The following is a 17,923-nucleotide window of genomic DNA, read 5'->3' on the forward strand; positions in this document are numbered from 1 at the left end:
CTGTTACACAGGAACAGGAGGAGGCCCATTCAGCCCCTCGAGCCAGTTACACTGGAACAGGAGGAGGCCCATTCAGCCCCTCGAGCCTGTTACACAGGAACAGGCGGAGGCCCATTCAGCCCCTCGAGCCTGTTACACAGGAACAGGAGGAGGCCCATTCAGCCCCTCGAGCCTGTTACACGGGAACAGGAGGAGGCCCATTCAGCCCCTCCTCGAGTCTGTTACACAGGAACAGGCGGAGGCCCATTCAGCCCCTCGAGTCTGTTACACAGGAACAGGAGGCCCATTCAGCCCCTCGAGTCTGTTACACAGGAACAAGAGGAGGACCATTCAGCCCCTCCTCGACTCTGTTACACAGGAACAGGAGGAGGCCCATTCCGCCCCCTCCTCGAGCCTGTTACACAGGAACAGGAGGAGGCCCATTCAGCCCCTCGAGTCTGTTACACAGGAACAGGAGGAGGCCCATTCAGCCCCTCCTCGACTCTGTTACACAGGAACAAGAGGAGGACCATTCAGCCCCTCCTCGACTCTGTTACGCAGGAACAGGAGGAGGCCCATTCAGCCCCTCGAGTCTGTTACACAGGAACAGGAGGAGGCCCATTCAGCCCCTCGACTCTGTTACACAGGAACAGGAGTAGGCCCATTCAGCCCCCTCCTCGAGCCTGTTAAACAGGAACAGGAGGGGGCCCATTCAGCCCCCTCCTCGAGTCTGTTACACAGGAACAGGCGGAGGCCCATTCAGCCCCTCCTGGAGTCTGTTACACAGGAACAGGAGGAGGCCCATTCAGCCCCCTCCTCGAGCCTGTTACACAAGAACAGGAGGGGGCCCATTCAGCCCCTCGAGTCTGTTACACAGGAACAGTAGGAGGCCCATTCAGCCCCCTCCTCGAGTCTGTTACGCAGGAACAGGCGGAGGCCCATTCAGCCCCTCCTCGAGTCTGTTACACAGGAACAGGAGGGGGGCCATTCAGCCCCTTGAGCCTGTTACACAGGAACAGGAGGAGGCCCATTCAGCCCCTCGAGCCTGTTAAACAGGAACAGGAGGAGGCCTATTCCGCCCCCTCCTTGAGCCTCTTACACTGGAACAGGAGGAGGCCCATTCAGCCCCTCCTCGAGTCTGTTACACAGGACCAAGCGGAGGAACATGCAGCCCCTCGAGCCTGTTACACAGGAACAGGAGGAGGCTCATTCAGCCCCTCGAGTCTGTTGCACAGGAACAGGAGGAGGCCCATTCAGCCCCTCGAGTCTGTTACACAGGAACAGGAGGGGGCCCATTCAGCCCCTCGAGCCTGTTACACAGGAACAGGTGGAGGCCCATTCAGCCCCTCGAGTCTGTTACACAGGAACAGGAGGAGGCCCATTCAGCCCCTCGTGTCTGTTACACAGGAACAGGAGGTGGCCCATTCAGCCCCTCGAGCCTTTTACACAGAAACACGTGGAGGCCCATTCAGCCCCTCGTGCCTGTTACACAGGAACAGGAGGAGGCCCATTCAGCCCCCTGCTCGAGTCTGTTTCACAGGAACAGGAGGAGGCCCATTCAGCCCCTCGTGTCTGTTACACAGGAACAGGAGGAGGCCCATTCAGCCCCTCGAACCTGTTACACAGGAACAGGAGGAGGCTCATTCAGCCCCCTCCTCGAGCCTGTTACATAGAAACAGGAGGAGGCCCATTCAGCCCCCTCCTCGAGCCTGTTACACAGAAACAGGAGGAGGCCCATTCAGCCCCTCGAGCCTTTTACACAGAAACAGGAGGAGGCTCATTCAGCCCCTCGAGTCTGTTGCACAGGAACAGGAGGAGGCCCATTCAGCCCCTCGAGTCTGTTACACAGGAACAGGAGGGGGCCCATTCAGCCCCTCGAGCCTGTTACACAGGAACAGGTGGAGGCCCATTCAGCCCCTCGAGTCTGTTACACAGGAACAGGAGGAGGCCCATTCAGCCCCCTGCTCGAGTCTGTTACACAGGAACAGGTGGAGGCCCATTCAGCCCCTCGAGTCTGTTACACAGGAACAGGAGGAGGCCCATTCAGCCCCTCGAGCCTGTTACACAGGAACAGGAGGAGGCCCATTCAGCCCCTCGAGCCTGTTTCACAGGAACAGGAGGAGGCCCATTCAGCCCCTCGAGTCTGTTACACAGGAACAGGAGGAGGCCCATTCAGCCCCCTGCTCGAGTCTGTTACACAGGAACAGGTGGAGGCCCATTCAGCCCCTCGAGTCTGTTACACAGGAACAGGAGGAGGCTCATTCCGCCCACTCCTCGAGTCTGTTACACAGGAACAGGAGGAGGCCCATTCAACCCCTCGTGTCTGTTACACAGGAACAGGAGGAGGCCCATTCAGCCCCTCGAGCCTGTTACACAGGAACAGGAGGAGGCCCATTCAGCCCCTCGAGCCTGTTACACAGGAACAGGAGGAGGCCCATTCAGCCCCTCAAGCCTGTTACACAGGAACAGGAGGAGGCCCATTCAGCCCCCTCCTCGAGCCTGTTACACAGAAACAGGAGGAGGCCCATTCAGCCCCTCGAGCCTGTTACACAGGAACAGGAGGAGGCCCATTCAGCCCCTCGAGCCTGTTACACAGGAACAGGAGGAGGCCCATTCAGCCCCTCCTCGAATCTGTTACACAGGAACAGGTGGAGGCCCATTCAGCCCCTCGAGTCTGTTACACAGGAACAGGAGGAGGCCCATTCAGCCCCTCGTGTCTGTTACACAGGAACAGGAGGTGGCCCATTCAGCCCCTCGAGCCTTTTACACAGAAACACGTGGAGGCCCATTCAGCCCCTCGTGCCTGTTACACAGGAACAGGAGGAGGCCCATTCAGCCCCCTGCTCGAGTCTGTTTCACAGGAACAGGAGGAGGCCCATTCAGCCCCTCGTGTCTGTTACACAGGAACAGGAGGAGGCCCATTCAGCCCCTCGAACCTGTTACACAGGAACAGGAGGAGGCTCATTCAGCCCCCTCCTCGAGCCTGTTACATAGAAACAGGAGGAGGCCCATTCAGCCCCCTCCTCGAGCCTGTTACACAGAAACAGGAGGAGGCCCATTCAGCCCCTCGAGCCTTTTACACAGAAACAGGAGGAGGCTCATTCAGCCCCTCGAGTCTGTTGCACAGGAACAGGAGGAGGCCCATTCAGCCCCTCGAGTCTGTTACACAGGAACAGGAGGGGGCCCATTCAGCCCCTCGAGCCTGTTACACAGGAACAGGTGGAGGCCCATTCAGCCCCTCGAGTCTGTTACACAGGAACAGGAGGAGGCCCATTCAGCCCCCTGCTCGAGTCTGTTACACAGGAACAGGTGGAGGCCCATTCAGCCCCTCGAGTCTGTTACACAGGAACAGGAGGAGGCCCATTCAGCCCCTCGAGCCTGTTACACAGGAACAGGAGGAGGCCCATTCAGCCCCTCGAGCCTGTTTCACAGGAACAGGAGGAGGCCCATTCAGCCCCTCGAGTCTGTTACACAGGAACAGGAGGAGGCCCATTCAGCCCCCTGCTCGAGTCTGTTACACAGGAACAGGTGGAGGCCCATTCAGCCCCTCGAGTCTGTTACACAGGAACAGGAGGAGGCTCATTCCGCCCACTCCTCGAGTCTGTTACACAGGAACAGGAGGAGGCCCATTCAACCCCTCGTGTCTGTTACACAGGAACAGGAGGAGGCCCATTCAGCCCCTCGAGCCTGTTACACAGGAACAGGAGGAGGCCCATTCAGCCCCTCGAGCCTGTTACACAGGAACAGGAGGAGGCCCATTCAGCCCCTCGAGTCTGTTACACAGGAACAGGAGGAGGCCCATTCAGCCCCCTGCTCGAGTCTGTTACACAGGAACAGGTGGAGGCCCATTCAGCCCCTCGAGTCTGTTACACAGGAACAGGAGGAGGCCCATTCAGCCCCTCGAGCCTGTTACACAGGAACAGGAGGAGGCCCATTCAGCCCCTCGAGCCTGTTTCACAGGAACAGGAGGAGGCCCATTCAGCCCCTCGAGTCTGTTACACAGGAACAGGAGGAGGCCCATTCAGCCCCCTGCTCGAGTCTGTTACACAGGAACAGGTGGAGGCCCATTCAGCCCCTCGAGTCTGTTACACAGGAACAGGAGGAGGCTCATTCCGCCCACTCCTCGAGTCTGTTACACAGGAACAGGAGGAGGCCCATTCAACCCCTCGTGTCTGTTACACAGGAACAGGAGGAGGCCCATTCAGCCCCTCGAGCCTGTTACACAGGAACAGGAGGAGGCCCATTCAGCCCCTCGAGTCTGTTACACAGGAACAGGAGGAGGCCCATTCAGCCCCTCAAGCCTGTTACACAGGAACAGGAGGAGGCCCATTCAGCCCCTCGAGCCTGTTACACAGGAACAGGAGGAGGCCCATTCAGCCCCTCGAGCCTGTTACACAGGAACAGGAGGCCCATATGGTGGTGTGATGTGATCAGATGTCAGAAGGCTACGGCACTGTTGTCAGTGCGGGAAGTGTGGGGGACGGTGACACATCCATTGAACAATGCAATGAGAGTTAGTGGCAGACAGAAATGGGAAAGAAGAGTTGGGGAAAAGTTTGGAAGAGTGGATTGTCGGTGAACTCTCTGACGGAACTTAACAGCTGCCTTTAGCCACCTTGCTGCAGCTGTTCAGCGAGGAAGTTACTATCACGATAATCCAGTCACTTGCTGATTTATTTTTACTGAAGTATTTCCCCTCAGCTCCTGATATCAGGAGGGGAATATCAGGAACACCGCTTGGTGACATAGAGTCCCAGAACTCCAACCACAGTCTCGCAGAATGAAAATGGAGGAGGAAGGATCGATTCCCGCTTGGGTCACTCTCTGTGCGGAGTCTGCACGTTCTCCCCGTGTCTGCGTGGGTTTCCTCCGGGTGCTCCGGTTTCCTCCCACAGTCCAAAGATGTACAGGTTAGGTGGATTGGCCGTGTTAAATTGTCCCTTAGTGTCCAAAGATGTGCAGGTTAGGTGGAGTGGCCGTGTTAAATTGTCCCTTAGTGTCCAAAGATGTGCAGGTTAGGTGGATTGGCCGTGTTAAATTGTCCCTTAGTGTCCAAAGATGTGCAGGTTAGGTGGATTGGCCGTGTTAAATTGTCCCTTAGTGTCCAAAGATGTGCAGGTTAGGTGGATTGGCCGTGTTAAATTGTCCCTTAGTGTCCAAAGATGTGCAGGTTAGGGGGATTGGCCGTGTTAAATTGTCCCTTAGTGTCCAAAGATGTGCAGGTTAGATGGATTGGCCGTGTTAAATTGTCCCTTAGTGTCCAAAGATGTACAGGTTAGGGGGATTGGCCGTGTTAAATTGTCCCTTAGTGTCCAAAGATGTGCAGGTTAGGTGGATTGGCCGTGTTAAATTGTCCCTTAGTGTCCAAAGATGTGCAGCTTAGGTGGATTGGCCGTGTTAAATTGTCCCTTAGTGCCCAAAGATGTGCAGGTTAGGTGGATTGGCCATGTTAAATTGTCCCTTAGTGTCCAAAGATGTACAGGTTAGGTGGATTGGCCATGTTAAATTGCCCCTTAGTGTCCAAAGATGTGCAGCTTAGGTGGATTGGCCGTGTTAAATTGTCCCTTAGTGTCCAAAGATGTGCAGGTTAGGTGGATTGGCCGTGTTAAATTGTCCCTTAGTGTCCAAAGATGTGCAGGTTAGGTAGATTGGCCGTGTTAAATTGTCCCTTAGTGACCAAAGATGTGCAGGTTAGGTGGATTGGCCGTGTTAAATTGTCCCTTAGTGTCCAAAGATGTACAGGTTAGGTGGATTGGCCGTGTTAAATTGTCCCTTCGTGTCCAAAGATGTGCAGGTTAGGTGGATTGGCCGTGTTAAATTGTCCCTTAGTGTCCAAAGATGTACAGGTTAGGTGGATTGGCCGTGTTAAATTGTCCCTTAGTGTCCAAAGATGTACAGGTTAGGTGGATTGGCCATGTTAAATTGTACCTTAGTGTCCAAAGATGTACAGGTTAGGTGGATTGGCCGTGTTAAATTGTCACTTAGTGTCCAAAGATGTACAGGTTAGGTGGATTGGCCGTGTTAAATTGTCCCTTCGTGTCCAAAGATGTGCAGGTTAGGTGGATTGGCCGTGATAAATTGTCCCATAGTGTCCAAAGATGTGCAGGTTAGGTAGATTGGCCGTGTTAAATTGTCCCTTAGTGACCAAAGATGTGCAGGTTAGGTGGATTGGCCGTGTTAAATTGTCCCTTAGTGTCCAAAGATGTACAGGTTAGGTGGATTGGCCGTGTTAAATTGTCCCTTAGTGACCAAAGATGTGCAGGTTAGGTGGATTGGCCGTGTTAAATTGTCCCTTAGTGACCAAAGATGTGCAGGTTAGGTGGATTGGCCGTGTTAAATTGTCCCATAGTGTCCAAAGATGTGCAGGTTAGGTAGATTGGCCGTGTTAAATTGTCCCTTAGTGACCAAAGATGTACAGGTTAGGTGGATTGGCCGTGTTAAATTGTCCCTTAATGTCCAAAGATGTACAGGTTAGGTGGATTGGCCGTGTTAAATTGTCCCTTAGTGTCCAAAGATGTACAGGTTAGGGGGATTGGCCGTGTTAAACTGTCCCTTAGTGTCCAAAGATGTACAGGTTAGGTGGATTGGCCGTGTTAAATTGTCTCTTAGTGTCCAAAGATGTGCAGGTTAGGTGGATTGGCCGTGTTAAGGGGAGGAGATGCGATGATGGAGCCCTGTGTGAAGGGTTGATGAGGGGGCTGCACAGACAGTGAGCAGACTCAGGGGGTGGGGTAGGTTTTTGAAGATTGACATTGTGTGTTTATTGCTTGTCTCTTTCTGCTGGGCACGGTGCCAAGCATCTCGTCCTTCCATTGGGCACTGAATATCGATACTCACACAAGTATAAAAAGCCCCAGTGTCTGTGTGTTTGTGTGCGGGAGGGAGGGAGGGAGGGAGTGCACTGTTCCACAGGACAATAGTATATTCTGTGTGGGTGACAGCCAGATGCCATCTCCAAGTCGGGGACAGGCACGCTCTCAGGGAGCGAGCGAGTTGGGGGAACGGAGAAAGGCAGCAGATTCGTGGGCACTCGGAGGTGGTCGAGGGGAGCTCTCTGCTACCTCGCAACCTTTCAACCCACGATCAGGCTCCCCCCTGCACCCGCTGGTTGCAGAACCTGAGATCCTAACAGTGCCAACAACCACTGCGCCTCATGCCATGGACAATACCTTGGGATACTCACCCTCGCGCTGGGCACACTTCCTCCACGGGCTCCCCCACGTCAACCTGCACCTCGAGCCTGTCGACAACCGCTTTTCACCTCGGGAGTGGCAGTACCAGCAGGTAAGGAGCGACGGAGAGGGAGGGAGGCGCTCTCTCAGGACTGACCCTCTGACAGTGTGGCACTCTCTCAGAACTGACCCTCTGACAGTGCGGCACTCCCTCAGTACTGACCCTCTGACAGTGCGGCACTCTCTCAGAACTGACCCTCTGACAGTGCAGCACTCCCTCAGTACTGACCCTCTGACAGTGCAGCGCTCTCTCAGGACTGACCCTCTGACAGTGTGGCACTCTCTCAGAACTGACCCTCTGACAGTGCGGCACTCCCTCAGTACTGACCCTCTGACAGTGCAGCACTCCCTCAGTACTGACCCTCTGACAGTGCAGCACTCCCTCAGTACTGACACTCTGACAGTGCGGCACTCCCTCAGTACTGACCCTCTGACAGTGCGGCACTCCCTCAGTACTGACCCTCTGACAGTGCAGCACTCCCTCAGTACTGACCCACTGACAGTGCGGCACTCCCTCAGTACTGACCCTCTGACAGTGCGGGACTCCCTCAGTACTGATCCTCTGACAGTGCAGCTCTCCCTCAGTACTGACCCTCTGACAGTGCGGCACTCCCTCAGTACTGACCCTCAGACAGTGCGGCACTCCCTCAGTACTGACCCTCTGACAGTGCGGGACTCCCTCAGTACTGATCCTCTGACAGTGCGGCACTCCCTCAGTACTGACCCTCTGACAGTGCGGGACTCCCTCAGTACTGACCCTCTGACAGTGCGGGACTCCCTCAGTACTGATCCTCTGACAGTGCAGCACTCCCTCAGGACTGACCCTCTGACAGTGCAGCACTCCCTCAGTACTGACGCCCTGACAGTGCCGCACTCCCTCAGTATTGACCCTCTGACAGTGCAGGAATTCCGCACTGTCGGAGGGTCAGTACTGAGGGAGTGCTGCACTGTCAGAGGGTCAGTACTGAGGGAGTGCCGCACTGTCAGAGGGTCAGTACTGAGGGAGTGCCGCACTGTCAGAGGGTCAGTACTGAGGGAGTGCTGCACTGTCAGAGGGTCAGTACTGAGGGAGTGCCGCACTGTCAGAGGGTCAGTACTGAGGGAGTGCCGCACTATCAGAGGGTCAGCACTGAGAGAGTGCTGCACTGTCAGAGGGTCAGTACTGAGGGAGTGCCGCACTGTCAAAGGGTCAGTACTGAGGGAGTGCTGCACTGTCAGAGGGTCAGTACTGAGGGAGTGCCGCACTGTCAGAGTGTCAGTACTGAGGGAGTGCCGCACTGTCAGAGGGTCAGTACTGAGGGAGTGCTGCACTGCCAGAGGGTCAGTACTGAGGGAGTGCTGCACTGTCAGAGGGTCAGTACTGAGGGAGTGCCGCACTGTCAGAGGGTCAGTACTGAGGGAGTGCCGCACTGTCAGAGGGTCAGTACTGAGGGAATGCTTCACTGTCAGAGGGTCAGTACTGAGGGAGTGCCGCACTGTCAGAGGGTCAGTACTGAGGGAGTGCCGCACTGTCAGAGGGTCAGTACCGAGGGAGCGCTGCACTGTCAGAGGGTCAGTGCTGAGGGAGTGCTGCACTGTCAGAGGGTCAGTGCTGAGGGAGTGCTGCACTGTCAGAGGGTCAGTACTGAGGGAGTGCCGCACTGTCAGAGGGTCAGTACTGAGTGAGTGCCGCACTGTCAGAGGGTCAGTACTGAGGGAGTGCTGCACTGTCAGGGGGTCAGTACTGAGGGAGTGCTGCACTGTCAGAGGGTCAGTACTGAGGGAGTGCCGCACTGTCAGAGGGTCAGTACTGAGGGAGTGCCGCACTGTCAGAGGGTCAGTACTGAGGGAGTGCTGCACTGTCAGTGGGTCAGTACTGAGGGAGTGCCGCACTGTCAGAGGGTCAGTACTGAGGGAGTGCTGCACTGTCAGTGGGTCAGTACTGAGGGAGTGCCGCACTGTCAGAGGGTCAGTACTGAGGGAGTGCCGCACTGTCAGAGGGTCGGTACTGAGGGAGTGCTGCACTGTCGGAGGGTCAGTACTGAGGGAGTGCCGCACTGTCAGAGGGTCAGTACTGAGGGAGTGCTGCACTGTCAGAGGGTCAGTACTGAGGGAGTGCTGCACTGTCAGAGGGTCAGTACTGAGGGAGTGCCGCACTGTCAGAGGGTCAGTACTGAGGGAGCGCCGCACTGTCAGAGGGTCAGTACTGAGGGAGTGCTGCACTGTCAGAGGGTCAGTACTGAGGGAGTGCCGCACTGTCAGAGGGTCAGTACTGAGGGAGTGCCGCACTGTCAGAGGGTCAGTACTGAGGGAGTGCTGCACTGTCAGAGGGTCAGTACTGAGGGAGTGCTGCACGGTCAGAGGGTCAGTACTGAGGGAGCGCCGCACTGTCAGAGGGTCAGTACTGAGGGAGTGCTGCACTGTCAGAGGGTCAGTACTGAGGGAGTGCCGCACTGTCAGAGGGTCAGTACTGAGGGAGCGCTGCACTGTCAGAGGGTCAGTACTGAGGGAGTGCTGCACTGTCAGAGGGTCCGTACTGAGGGAGTGCCGCACTGTCAGAGGGTCAGTACTGAGAGAGTGCTGCACTGTCAGAGGGTCAGTACTGAGGGAGTGCCGCACTGTCAGAGGGTCAGTACTGAGGGAGTGCCGCACTGTCAGAGGGTCAGTACTGAGGGAGTGCCACACTGTCAGAGGGTCAGTACTGAGGGAGTGCTGCACTGTCAGAGGGTCAGTACTGAGGGAGTGCCGCACTGTCAGAGGGTCAGTACTGAGGGAGTGCCACACTGTCAGAGGGTCAGTACTGAGGGAGTGCTGCATTGTCAGTGGGTCAGTACTGAGGGAGTGCCGCACTGTCAGAGGGTCAGTACTGAGGGAGTGCCACACTGTCAGAGGGTCACTACTGAGGGAGCACCGCACTGTCAGAGAGTCAGTACTGAGGGAGCGCTGCACTGTCAGAGGGTCAGTACTGAGGGAGCACCGCACTGTCAGAGGGTCAGTACTGAGGGAATGCCGCACTGTCAGAGGGTCAGTACTGAGGGAGTGCCGCACTGTCAGAGGGTCAGTACTGAGGGAGTGCTGTACTGTCAGCGGGTCAGTACTGAGGGAGTGCTGCACTGTCAGAGGGTCAGTACTGAGGGAGCACCGCACTGTCAGAGTGTCAGTAATGAGGGAGTGCCGCACTGTCAGAGGGTCAGTACTGAGGGAGTGCTGCACTGTCAGAGGGTCAGTACTGAGGGAGCGCCGCACTGTCAGAGGGTCAGTACTGAGGGAGTGCCGCACTGTCAGAGGGTCAGTACAGAGGGAGTGCCGCACTGTCAGAGGGTCAGTACTGAGGGAGTGCTGCACTGTCAGAGGGTCAGTACTGAGGGAGTGCCGCACTGTCAGAGGGTCAGTACTGAGGGAGTGCTGCACTGTCAGAGGGTCAGTACTGAGGGAGTGCCGCACTGTGAGAGGGTCAGTACTGAGGGAGCACCGCACTGTCAGAGGGTCAGTACTGAAGGAGTGCTGCACTGTCAGAGGGTCAGTACTGAGGGAGTGCTGCACTGTCAGAGGGTCAGTACTGAGGGAGTGCCGCACTGTCAGAGGGTCAGTACTGAGGGAGTGCTGCACTGTCAGAGGGTCAGTACTGAGGGAGCGCCGCACTGTCAGAGGGTCAGTACTGAGGGAGTGCCGCACTGTCAGAGGGTCAGTACTGAGGGAGTGCTGCACTGTCAGAGGGTCAGTACTGAGGGAGTGCCGCACTGTCAGAGGGTCAGTACTGAGGGAGTGCCGCACTATCAGAGGGTCAGCACTGAGAGAGTGCTGCACTGTCAGAGGGTCAGTACTGAGGGAGTGCCGCACTGTCAAAGGGTCAGTACTGAGGGAGTGCTGCACTGTCAGAGGGTCAGTACTGAGGGAGTGCCGCACTGTCAGAGGGTCAGTACTGTGGGAATGCTGCACTGTCAGACGGTCAGTACTGAGGGAGTGCTGCACTGCCAGAGGGTCAGTGCTGAGGGAGTGCTGCACTGTCAGAGGGTCAGTACTGAGGGAGTGCCGCACTGTCAGAGGGTCAGTACTGAGGGAGTGCTGCACTGTCAGAGGGTCAGTGCTGAGGGAGTGCTGCACTGTCAGAGGGTCAGTGCTGAGGGAGTGCTGCACTGTCAGAGGGTCAGTACTGAGGGAGTGCCGCACTGTCAGAGGGTCAGTACTGAGTGAGTGCCGCACTGTCAGAGGGTCAGTACTGAGGGAGTGCTGCACTGTCAGGGGGTCAGTACTGAGGGAGTGCTGCACTGTCAGAGGGTCAGTACTGAGTGAGTGCCGCACTGTCAGAGGGTCAGTACTGAGGGAGTGCTGCACTGTCAGAGGGTCAGTACTGAGGGAGTGCTGCACTGTCAGAGGGTCAGTACTGAGGGAGTGCCGCACTGTCAGAGGGTCAGTACTGAGGGAGTGCCGCACTGTCAGAGGGTCAGTACTGAGGGAGTGCCGCACTGTCAGAGGGTCAGTACTGAGGGAGTGCTGCACTGTCAGTGGGTCAGTACTGAGGGAGTGCCGCACTGTCAGAGGGTCAGTACTGAGGGAGTGCTGCACTGTCAGTGGGTCAGTACTGAGGGAGTGCCGCACTGTCAGAGGGTCAGTACTGAGGGAGTGCCGCACTGTCGGAGGGTCGGTACTGAGGGAGTGCTGCACTGTCGGAGGGTCAGTACTGAGGGAGTGCCGCACTGTCAGAGGGTCAGTACTGAGGGAGTGCTGCACTGTCAGAGGGTCAGTACTGAGGGAGTGCTGCACTGTCAGAGGGTCAGTACTGAGGGAGTGCCGCACTGTCAGAGGGTCAGTACTGAGGGAGCGCCGCACTGTCAGAGGGTCAGTACTGAGGGAGTGCTGCACTGTCAGAGGGTCAGTACTGAGGGAGTGCCGCACTGTCAGAGGGTCAGTACTGAGGGAGTGCCGCACTGTCAGAGGGTCAGTACTGAGGGAGTGCTGCACTGTCAGAGGGTCAGTACTGAGGGAGTGCTGCACGGTCAGAGGGTCAGTACTGAGGGAGCGCCGCACTGTCAGAGGGTCAGTACTGAGGGAGTGCTGCACTGTCAGAGGGTCAGTACTGAGGGAGTGCCGCACTGTCAGAGGGTCAGTACTGAGGGAGTGCCGCACTGTCAGAGGGTCAGTACTGAGAGAGTGCTGCACTGTCAGAGGGTCAGTACTGAGGGAGTGCCGCACTGTCAGAGGGTCAGTACTGAGGGAGTGCCGCACTGTCAGAGGGTCAGTACTGAGGGAGTGCCACACTGTCAGAGGGTCAGTACTGAGGGAGTGCTGCACTGTCAGAGGGTCAGTACTGAGGGAGTGCCGCACTGTCAGAGGGTCAGTACTGAGGGAGTGCCACACTGTCAGAGGGTCAGTACTGAGGGAGTGCTGCATTGTCAGTGGGTCAGTACTGAGGGAGTGCCGCACTGTCAGAGGGTCAGTACTGAGGGAGTGCCACACTGTCAGAGGGTCACTACTGAGGGAGCACCGCACTGTCAGAGAGTCAGTACTGAGGGAGCGCTGCACTGTCAGAGGGTCAGTACTGAGGGAGTGCCGCACTGTCAGAGGGTCAGTACTGAGGGAGCACCGCACTGTCAGAGGGTCAGTACTGAGGGAATGCCGCACTGTCAGAGGGTCAGTACTGAGGGAGTGCCGCACTGTCAGAGGGTCAGTACTGAGGGAGTGCTGTACTGTCAGCGGGTCAGTACTGAGGGAGTGCTGCACTGTCAGAGGGTCAGTACTGAGGGAGCACCGCACTGTCAGAGTGTCAGTAATGAGGGAGTGCCGCACTGTCAGAGGGTCAGTACTGAGGGAGTGCTGCACTGTCAGAGGGTCAGTACTGAGGGAGCGCCGCACTGTCAGAGGGTCAGTACTGAGGGAGTGCCGCACTGTCAGAGGGTCAGTACAGAGGGAGTGCCGCACTGTCAGAGGGTCAGTACTGAGGGAGTGCTGCACTGTCAGAGGGTCAGTACTGAGGGAGTGCCGCACTGTCAGAGGGTCAGTACTGAGGGAGTGCTGCACTGTCAGAGGGTCAGTACTGAGGGAGTGCCGCACTGTGAGAGGGTCAGTACTGAGGGAGCACCGCACTGTCAGAGGGTCAGTACTGAAGGAGTGCTGCACTGTCAGAGGGTCAGTACTGAGGGAGTGCTGCACTGTCAGAGGGTCAGTACTGAGGGAGTGCCGCACTGTCAGAGGGTCAGTACTGAGGGAGTGCTGCACTGTCAGAGGGTCAGTACTGAGGGAGCGCCGCACTGTCAGAGGGTCAGTACTGAGGGAGTGCCGCACTGTCAGAGGGTCAGTACTGAGGGAGTGCTGCACTGTCAGAGGGTCAGTACTGAGGGAGTGCCGCACTGTCAGAGGGTCAGTACTGAGGGAATGCCGCACTGTCAGAGTGTCAGTAATGAGGGAGTGCCGCACTGTCAGAGGGTCAGTACTGAGGGAGTGCTGCACTGTCAGAGGGTCAGTACTGAGGGAGTGCCGCACTGTCAGAGGGTCAGTACTGAGGGAGTGCTGCACTGTCAGAGGGTCAGTACTGAGGGAGTGCCGCACTGTGAGAGGGTCAGTACTGAGGGAGCACCGCACTGTCAGAGGGTCAGTACTGAAGGAGTGCTGCACTGTCAGAGGGTCAGTACTGAGGGAGTGCTGCACTGTCAGAGGGTCAGTACTGAGGGAGTGCCGCACTGTCAGAGGGTCAGTACTGAGGGAGCGCCGCACTGTCAGAGGGTCAGTACTGAGGGAGTGCTGCACTGTCAGAGGGTCAGTACTGAGGGATTGCCGCACTGTCAGGGGGTCAGTACTGAGGGAGTGCTGCACTGTCAGATGGTCAGTACTGAGGGAGTGCCGCACTGTCAGAGTGTCAGTACTGAGGGAGTGCCGCACTGTCAGAGGGTCAGTACTGAGGCAGCGCCGCACTGTCAGAGGGTCAGTACTGAGGGGGTGCCGCACTGTCAGAGGGTCAGTACTGAGGGAGTGCCGCACTGTCAGAGGGTCAGTACTGAGGGAGCGCCGCACTGTCAGAGGGTCAGTACTGAGGGAGCGCTGCACTGTCAGAGGGTCAGTACTGAGGGAGTGCTGCACTGTCAGAGGGTCAGTACTGAGGGAGTGCTGCACTGTCAGAGGGTCAGTACTGAGGGAGTGCCGCACTGTCAGAGGGTCAGTACTGAGGGAGTGCCGCACTGTCAGAGGGTCAGTACTGAGGGAGTGCCACACTGTCAGAGGGTCAGTACTGAGGGAGTGCTGCACTGTCAGAGGGTCAGTACTGAGGGAGTGCCGCACTGTCAGAGGGTCAGTACTGAGGGAGTGCCACACTGTCAGAGGGTCAGTACTGAGGGAGTGCTGCATTGTCAGTGGGTCAGTACTGAGGGAGTGCCGCACTGTCAGAGGGTCAGTACTGAGGGAGTGCCACACTGTCAGAGGGTCACTACTGAGGGAGCACCGCACTGTCAGAGAGTCAGTACTGAGGGAGCGCTGCACTGTCAGAGGGTCAGTACTGAGGGAGCACCGCACTGTCAGAGGGTCAGTACTGAGGGAATGCCGCACTGTCAGAGGGTCAGTACTGAGGGAGTGCCGCACTGTCAGAGGGTCAGTACTGAGGGAGTGCTGTACTGTCAGCGGGTCAGTACTGAGGGAGTGCTGCACTGTCAGAGGGTCAGTACTGAGGGAGCACCGCACTGTCAGAGTGTCAGTAATGAGGGAGTGCCGCACTGTCAGAGGGTCAGTACTGAGGGAGTGCTGCACTGTCAGAGGGTCAGTACTGAGGGAGCGCCGCACTGTCAGAGGGTCAGTACTGAGGGAGTGCCGCACTGTCAGAGGGTCAGTACAGAGGGAGTGCCGCACTGTCAGAGGGTCAGTACTGAGGGAGTGCTGCACTGTCAGAGGGTCAGTACTGAGGGAGTGCCGCACTGTCAGAGGGTCAGTACTGAGGGAGTGCTGCACTGTCAGAGGGTCAGTACTGAGGGAGTGCCGCACTGTGAGAGGGTCAGTACTGAGGGAGCACCGCACTGTCAGAGGGTCAGTACTGAAGGAGTGCTGCACTGTCAGAGGGTCAGTACTGAGGGAGTGCTGCACTGTCAGAGGGTCAGTACTGAGGGAGTGCCGCACTGTCAGAGGGTCAGTACTGAGGGAGTGCTGCACTGTCAGAGGGTCAGTACTGAGGGAGCGCCGCACTGTCAGAGGGTCAGTACTGAGGGAGTGCCGCACTGTCAGAGGGTCAGTACTGAGGGAGTGCTGCACTGTCAGAGGGTCAGTACTGAGGGAGTGCCGCACTGTCAGAGGGTCAGTACTGAGGGAGTGCTGCACTGTCAGAGGGTCAGTACTGAGGGAGTGCCGCACTGTCAGAGGGTCAGTACTGAGGGAGTGCCGCACTATCAGAGGGTCAGCACTGAGAGAGTGCTGCACTGTCAGAGGGTCAGTACTGAGGGAGTGCCGCACTGTCAAAGGGTCAGTACTGAGGGAGTGCTGCACTGTCAGAGGGTCAGTACTGAGGGAGTGCCGCACTGTCAGAGGGTCAGTACTGTGGGAATGCTGCACTGTCAGACGGTCAGTACTGAGGGAGTGCTGCACTGCCAGAGGGTCAGTGCTGAGGGAGTGCTGCACTGTCAGAGGGTCAGTACTGAGGGAGTGCCGCACTGTCAGAGGGTCAGTACTGAGGGAGTGCTGCACTGTCAGAGGGTCAGTGCTGAGGGAGTGCTGCACTGTCAGAGGGTCAGTGCTGAGGGAGTGCTGCACTGTCAGAGGGTCAGTACTGAGGGAGTGCCGCACTGTCAGAGGGTCAGTACTGAGTGAGTGCCGCACTGTCAGAGGGTCAGTACTGAGGGAGTGCTGCACTGTCAGGGGGTCAGTACTGAGGGAGTGCTGCACTGTCAGAGGGTCAGTACTGAGTGAGTGCCGCACTGTCAGAGGGTCAGTACTGAGGGAGTGCTGCACTGTCAGAGGGTCAGTACTGAGGGAGTGCTGCACTGTCAGAGGGTCAGTACTGAGGGAGTGCCGCACTGTCAGAGGGTCAGTACTGAGGGAGTGCCGCACTGTCAGAGGGTCAGTACTGAGGGAGTGCCGCACTGTCAGAGGGTCAGTACTGAGGGAGTGCTGCACTGTCAGTGGGTCAGTACTGAGGGAGTGCCGCACTGTCAGAGGGTCAGTACTGAGGGAGTGCTGCACTGTCAGTGGGTCAGTACTGAGGGAGTGCCGCACTGTCAGAGGGTCAGTACTGAGGGAGTGCCGCACTGTCGGAGGGTCGGTACTGAGGGAGTGCTGCACTGTCGGAGGGTCAGTACTGAGGGAGTGCCGCACTGTCAGAGGGTCAGTACTGAGGGAGTGCTGCACTGTCAGAGGGTCAGTACTGAGGGAGTGCTGCACTGTCAGAGGGTCAGTACTGAGGGAGTGCCGCACTGTCAGAGGGTCAGTACTGAGGGAGCGCCGCACTGTCAGAGGGTCAGTACTGAGGGAGTGCTGCACTGTCAGAGGGTCAGTACTGAGGGAGTGCCGCACTGTCAGAGGGTCAGTACTGAGGGAGTGCCGCACTGTCAGAGGGTCAGTACTGAGGGAGTGCTGCACTGTCAGAGGGTCAGTACTGAGGGAGTGCTGCACGGTCAGAGGGTCAGTACTGAGGGAGCGCCGCACTGTCAGAGGGTCAGTACTGAGGGAGTGCTGCACTGTCAGAGGGTCAGTACTGAGGGAGTGCCGCACTGTCAGAGGGTCAGTACTGAGGGAGTGCCGCACTGTCAGAGGGTCAGTACTGAGAGAGTGCTGCACTGTCAGAGGGTCAGTACTGAGGGAGTGCCGCACTGTCAGAGGGTCAGTACTGAGGGAGTGCCGCACTGTCAGAGGGTCAGTACTGAGGGAGTGCCACACTGTCAGAGGGTCAGTACTGAGGGAGTGCTGCACTGTCAGAGGGTCAGTACTGAGGGAGTGCCGCACTGTCAGAGGGTCAGTACTGAGGGAGTGCCACACTGTCAGAGGGTCAGTACTGAGGGAGTGCTGCATTGTCAGTGGGTCAGTACTGAGGGAGTGCCGCACTGTCAGAGGGTCAGTACTGAGGGAGTGCCACACTGTCAGAGGGTCACTACTGAGGGAGCACCGCACTGTCAGAGAGTCAGTACTGAGGGAGCGCTGCACTGTCAGAGGGTCAGTACTGAGGGAGTGCCGCACTGTCAGAGGGTCAGTACTGAGGGAGCACCGCACTGTCAGAGGGTCAGTACTGAGGGAATGCCGCACTGTCAGAGGGTCAGTACTGAGGGAGTGCCGCACTGTCAGAGGGTCAGTACTGAGGGAGTGCTGTACTGTCAGCGGGTCAGTACTGAGGGAGTGCTGCACTGTCAGAGGGTCAGTACTGAGGGAGCACCGCACTGTCAGAGTGTCAGTAATGAGGGAGTGCCGCACTGTCAGAGGGTCAGTACTGAGGGAGTGCTGCACTGTCAGAGGGTCAGTACTGAGGGAGCGCCGCACTGTCAGAGGGTCAGTACTGAGGGAGTGCCGCACTGTCAGAGGGTCAGTACAGAGGGAGTGCCGCACTGTCAGAGGGTCAGTACTGAGGGAGTGCTGCACTGTCAGAGGGTCAGTACTGAGGGAGTGCCGCACTGTCAGAGGGTCAGTACTGAGGGAGTGCTGCACTGTCAGAGGGTCAGTACTGAGGGAGTGCCGCACTGTGAGAGGGTCAGTACTGAGGGAGCACCGCACTGTCAGAGGGTCAGTACTGAAGGAGTGCTGCACTGTCAGAGGGTCAGTACTGAGGGAGTGCT

The 17,923-nt window shown here is 57.5% G+C and overlaps 1 protein-coding gene across 1 annotated transcript in view; it reads left to right on the forward strand.

Annotated features, from left to right (window-relative positions):
* Positions 1 to 6,924: 6,924 nt before the first annotated feature.
* Positions 6,925 to 17,923, forward strand: part of LOC140406131 (protein tweety homolog 1-like) — a gene marked incomplete at its 3' end in the record, with an annotated part of 84,958 nt that continues 73,959 nt past the window's right edge. Inside the window, exon 1 of the mRNA XM_072494276.1 lies at positions 6,925 to 7,263. Coding sequence (XP_072350377.1) covers positions 6,925 to 7,263 — 339 coding nt within the window. The remainder of the gene's footprint in view (positions 7,264 to 17,923) is intronic.

The sequence above is a fragment of the Scyliorhinus torazame genome, unplaced genomic scaffold (genome assembly GCF_047496885.1).
Source record: "Scyliorhinus torazame isolate Kashiwa2021f unplaced genomic scaffold, sScyTor2.1 scaffold_285, whole genome shotgun sequence".
In the NCBI taxonomy this organism is placed as follows: domain Eukaryota; kingdom Metazoa; phylum Chordata; class Chondrichthyes; order Carcharhiniformes; family Scyliorhinidae; genus Scyliorhinus; species Scyliorhinus torazame.